Source organism: Dipteris shenzhenensis, chromosome 24, assembly GCF_047967505.1.
Source record: "Dipteris shenzhenensis isolate YYH24624 ecotype China chromosome 24, Dip_SZ_1.0, whole genome shotgun sequence".
In the NCBI taxonomy this organism is placed as follows: Eukaryota; Viridiplantae; Streptophyta; class Polypodiopsida; order Gleicheniales; family Dipteridaceae; genus Dipteris; species Dipteris shenzhenensis.
The window spans coordinates 29445606-29451605 of NC_141619.1; the positions used below are offsets into that span (position 1 = coordinate 29445606).

Below are 6000 nucleotides of genomic sequence, written 5' to 3' on the forward strand. Positions count from 1 at the left end.
GGGAAAAGGCCTTTTACCATTGGTAGTAGGTTTACTACTATCGGCGTAGATCCACTACCAATAGTATTATTATTTGATTAACTGCTTATTTTTTTGTAGCTACCAACATGATGATGTTATCCTCATGCTACATGTGACCAAATATGGTGTTTATGAATGACATATTTATGCAAACATGGAAATGCTCACAAGTATTTTCTCAAGCATACAATACAGGGTTCAAATTAACACTCACAATAGAACAATGGATGCAATAGGTAAAAGAATTAAAAATGACATTATAATCTCCCCTTGGAAACACATGGATGTATTTACAACAAATAGATGTAATAAAAAATGGTAAAATAATCTCCCCGTTAAAGTGTGAGATCCAAGGGACTTAAATCTAGATTAATGATTGTACTAGTCCCCTATTTTATACAGGGCAAGCAGAACTAAGGACCACTTCCTAGGGCTTTAAGAGAAGGGGAATTTAGCTCTTTTGAATCCAATATGGGGTGAAAATCGGCCTAGTAAAGCCTTAACTCTTGTGCAAACCTTTTACAATCGGTTGTAGGAATATTATTAGCAATAGTTTGGCTACTACTAATGATCCGACCAATGATATCAATAATAGTGTTGATGCTTCTACTTGTAAAATAAGAGTACCCCTACTAGTTTACTAGGGATAATAACGTTTTATAGTATAGTTAAGTAGTTGTAGTGTTGTCAATGAAAATCACACTAAGTACTTTTAGTTTGGTGATAATTGTAAAAGAGCTGCTAGTACATATGTGAACTAATGAGTTGTAGTATACATGTTATCACCATTAGTGGTGCTCTTATTATGGCAAGTAATATTAACAATGATATTTTTTTTTTGGTCGAAGTTAGTGCCATCAAGTGCAAACACATGTTTTGATGTGAAAAGGGGTGATCATGATTCATCACAAAAGAAAACACTACCTCTATAGTTTACTAGGGATAAATATTTTGGAAGTAGCCTTAGTACTATTGGCGACAATTGTACTAAGTAGTTTTAGTTTGGTGATAATTGTAAAAGACCCGCTAGTACTTATGTGAACTACTACATTAGTGGTGTTCTTATTATGGCAAGTAGTGTTAGTGATGATATTGTTTGGTTGGACGTTTGTGAAAAGGCGTGATCATGATTCATCACAAAAGAAAATAGTAGGGAGCAATTTTTGAGTTTTGGAATTGTTTTGAGAAGAAACTTACATGGAACCTCATGCATGTGAATTTTCCCTCTCCCAATTGTCTATCCCGTAAGATAAAAATGTAGGCCTGATCCATTCAAAATGCGTCCTTTACATGTATAATAGATAAGGTATTAGATAGATGAAGTCTTAGAGCTACAGGACTGGATTTTATGTTAGCGTAAAGGGAAAAGATTCTTGAATTGAAGTAGGGAGGTGGAAAGAATTTTAGTTGAGTAGGCTAAAAGATCCTTGAATTGAAGTAGGGAGGTGGAAGTTGAGTAGGCTAAAGATTACGTCAGGTCTGTTTGGCATAAAATTGCTTGAAACAAACAGGAGAAGAAGAACTTGAGACTAGAAAACAGTTGGAATTGGTCAGCTCTTCAGTCTTGTTTAGAGAGGCTTTGTCAATATATGCAATTGCTCTTTATTTCTCAGATTGCCTTTGAACCGATCGCCAACAAGCATGACGCCGATCGAACGCATTAGAAAATGTGTTCTCTCTCGTATACACAAGGCCACAGCCACAGTTTGCCAGGACTATCAACAGTAAGATCCTCCTGCATCTTGTAGATCAATCCAAACATAACCGTAACTGCGCAGATTTTGATCCAAGTCAGAAGTGGCGAATCGTTAATACTGATGCTAATTCGTTGGATTCATGATTTTTCAGGTCACCCGACATTTCCGATCCTAAATATCGACGTTGGGTTCGGTTTGTACTGCTGACTGTAGTGGCAGCCTTGCTAACAGCTGCCATTGTCGTGGTGGCCATGCGGGAGCCATCGATTCGGATACACAGGAGAACTGCCTCTTCAGCAAATGTAACCTCATTGTTTGATAAGACAGAGCGGGATCCCACCAGCAACTTATCGTTAACGTGTCCTTGCCAGAAGCAGGACATAAGTTGGTGCAATTATACGACGTTTTATCTGTACTACCAGGTGAGAAACTGGAATTGGATTGTGCGCGCGGTCCCTGCCGCTCTGGGCTATTTACTTAACCACAGCCTTATTGATTTTGCAGGACAGCCACAATCCTGATCGTGTCGATCAAATGTCTCTCGACATCACAGCCTCACAGATACAGGCCGTCTGCGGTAATCCGGGCGAACCGGAGGCTAGCTGGGTTTGCAACGCTGTGCTGAGCCCAGTTTTGAACTTCGACGACACGCGGACAGTTCTGACGACAGCAAACCTCCTCAGTCCCTCCTTATTGTACAACGATGTAGGGCTCCATATAGACAGTAAGTTGCCACGCATCCGCTAATTTGTGCATTCGAACAACGGCATGAATCAGTAACAAAGCAGTCGAAATACAACAAAACTGATTTTTGTGTCTATCCAGCTAGCTCGTTTTTAAGCACTAATCCTTTTTTGTTGCACGGCCAGCAAATGCCTATGCGGAGTCGGAGAGCCACGCCTTCCTTGAATTTGGCGATCTAGACCAACGCGGCCTCAGCAACTATTCGGACGGCTTGATCTACCTGATAAGGAGCATGGCAAATCAATTCCGGGCAAACCAGAACAGCTCTCTAGAAGAGTTCTGGAATGCAACTGCGAGGACACGAGAAGCGTATAATCTAACGATTGCATTTGGAATGAAAGTCGAGTGGGGAAGGTATGAGAGGTTGTGCGAGCCGTTGTTTTGCGATATAGTCGAGCGTGTATCGATATGGTCTCGGGGGATACAAGCGATTGCACAAGTAGGGGGCATCAGTACAGTGGTTGCTCTGGCAGTGCGGATTCTTATTTGGCCTTTGGTTAAGTTTATTTTCAAGATGCGTGACCCCATCAATATTTCAGCATCTTGATGCTTTCATTTCATGGCTTATTTCATGGCACTCTCACCACCCCAATGGCTTCTTCTCTCACACAAACCTTTCATATCTTTTATTTCTTAATGACATCTTTGTCACATAAAATTCCCATATAGAAATTATCAAGCCTTAGTGTGCTGGCTATCACTCCTTTCAGTTCAACTCTTAAGACTTTGTAAGAGACTTAGAAGATGATCGCTCCAAGATATTGAGACGATGATCTCACTCTAAATGCCATTGGTATGACTAATAAATGCCTTGGTATGGAGTGAGAGCTATTTGTGAATGGGATGTTATAGAAATTTTTCCAAAATTTGGAAGATACTCATGTTTCATAGAGAGCGTTATTCGCTTGCCAATTTCGAGGGCCGAGGGCCCTGCAGGTCGATTATAAGGCCGATTATAAGGCTACTACATTCTTTGTATTGATTCATTGACATGTCTCAGTCTCTATATTTAATAACAGCAAAGGAATCACCTCACCCATTTTTTTAATATATTCTTTGTATTAATTCATTATCATGGCTGTAACATATTAAAGTCTATGTATTAATAACTACAAAATAGTCACTCCACTCATTTTCTCGCTCAAAAATCTTAATAGAGGAGCTCCCCTACTTCTAAGTTCTACAACTCAATGTTCACGTAAAACCTGCAAAGCCTTACAATTTGACACTATAAAATCTTATGTTTTATCTCATATTTTTCATTTTGCGAGTTTTGGGAAATCGTTCTTGTAAGGGTTTCATAAGGAATTGCCAATTTTATGGGTTTGTATTCATAATAGGTCTACGTTTTAGTGCACTAGAATATGAATTCAAGGGGTGTGTGTGTGTGCAGAACCCTAGTTCTCATAATCATCTATTCCCTAAAGTTTTTGGTTTCTAAGAGTGAAGAGAGTAGTTAACCAAGAAATCACATTGTGACAGAAAGTTTGATTTAATCCATGATCAACATAGCGTGATTGGGTTCATTACTTGCAATCATCACAATTCACAACAGTTTGACAAGTATTGCGAAGGTTTGCAAGGAAGTAAAGGCTGGGTGAATGGCCATGTCACAAAATATTATAGGAAGCCTGGACATGCCAAAAGCTTAAGTCCAAGTCTCCAAGCCTTTGTTACATTTGACAACAAATTTGTCACCTTTTTTTAATTTGACCCTAGCACTCACATATTCATGTAATTTGATCCTAGCACTCGTTGATTTATACAGTTCATTCTTGTGAGTAAACTCAAAATTAGTAGATGCTAACAATTTCAAAAGACAATCAGCCCATCAAATAGAAGTCTTCTTTGGAGATCGTTTGCAAGCTTGCAAAACCCATACAATCATAGTTGAACCCTTCATGCTCAATGACACCACATTGATATACATGACTTTTATGTTTTACCTAGGAAATTGTTTTCGCTCAAAATAGGATGTGGTTGGCTTGACGTTCAAAAGGAACAAATGGATTTTGAGATAAGGGGAATCCACTTAAAGATCATCCAACCATGTTATGGTCCAAGTTTCCAATACACATCCAACAGTCCCCATTAGTGTCCGTGCCACTATCATCTAGCATATGCATGAGCCAAACAAATCAAAGCACTCTTGGAAGAATTCCCAAATGTCATTGGAAACCCAAAACAATGTCTTGAATGACTACCCCAATCGTTCACTCCATTAAGATAAGAAATTTGCATCCCTTTAGGATGGCACTAAGACATTGTTTCCCCAAATAAATTGAAACTATTAACAAATCTATTAAAGAGATGTCAGGTAATCTGACGTCAAAAAGTTCCTAGGCATTTGAACCACATCTCATAAAAAAGGCTTCCAGTCACCTCTAGCATGTCATGCAATAACGCATTCATCAAGGACATCAAATTATGTGCATAGCCTTGAGAAAACTAATCAAGATATGTGGATAGTGGATTTTGGTGAATCATAGCACATGTGTTTCAAACATTGGTTCAAGACGCTTTAATATCCAGCCAAGGGATCCCCAATGTTCATCTAGGAGACAATCATCGACTTCTAGTCAAAGGTATTGGTGAGATACCAGTTCCACTACAAATGGAAAGGTAAAATTATTTGTGATGTTATTTATGTGCTGGGACTTGCCATGAATCTCATGTTAGTCATACATCAAGTGTTGATGAGAAGATTCAAACTCTCTTTGATGACAAGAAGGTGCTCGTGATCACTCAAAAAGAGATTATTGGAGATGGGTTGAGAGATGCCATTTCTAATAAGTTGGCAATCACAATCCATGGTCTAAGAGTATTCAACCAAGTCCAAAGGTATGGGCATCTTAAATTTAGATTCATGTAGTTGCTTGAATGCAAGAAAATGGTGAAAGGACTTCCATTAGTTATTTATGTCAAGGATGCCTTTATCATAAAACAACATAGGAATATTTTCCCAAGGGTCAAGCCACAAGAGCCAAGAGACCATTAGAGTTGATTCATAATAATATTCAAGATACATGACCTATATGACATCACTTGGTGGTGGCAAATTCTTTGTTATGTTTATTGATGACTACACAAGGAATATATTTGTCTACATGATGAAGAAAATTTCTAAAATACTTGCAAAGTTTAAAGAGTTCAAGACTATGGTGGAAATTGATATTGGTTGTCGAATCAAATGCCTTAGATCCAAAAAATGGGGAAGAATATGTCTCTCAAGACTTTACTGAGTATTGTAATGGAAAATATGTAGAGAATTTTACTTCCCTACAGCAAAACAATAAAATGGAGTAGTGAAAAGGAAGAACCAGACCATTTTTGAGTGTGCAAGGAGGAGGATGAAAAAAAGGACATGCCTGACAAGTTTGGACAGAAGTGGTTTACACAATGGTTTATTGTTGAACCAATGTCCTACTCATGCTTTATGTAATGTAACACCAAAGGAAGCATGAAATGGACATCAGACAAATTTCCAACATCTAAGAGTGTTTGGATCAATTGCCTATGCTCATGTGTCAAAGGACAA

At 38.4% G+C, this 6000-nt stretch overlaps 1 protein-coding gene across 1 annotated transcript in view; it reads left to right on the forward strand.

The window, feature by feature from the left end:
- Positions 1–3136, forward strand: part of LOC147886465 (uncharacterized) — a 48810-nt gene extending 45674 nt beyond the window's left edge. The window contains exons 2-4 of the mRNA XM_087395255.1: positions 1870–2140; positions 2223–2442; positions 2588–3136. Of these exons, the coding sequence (XP_087251381.1) occupies positions 1870–2140; positions 2223–2442; positions 2588–3009 (913 nt within the window). The 3' untranslated portion in view covers positions 3010–3136. The remainder of the gene's footprint in view (positions 1–1869; positions 2141–2222; positions 2443–2587) is intronic.
- Positions 3137–6000: the final 2864 nt, after the last annotated feature.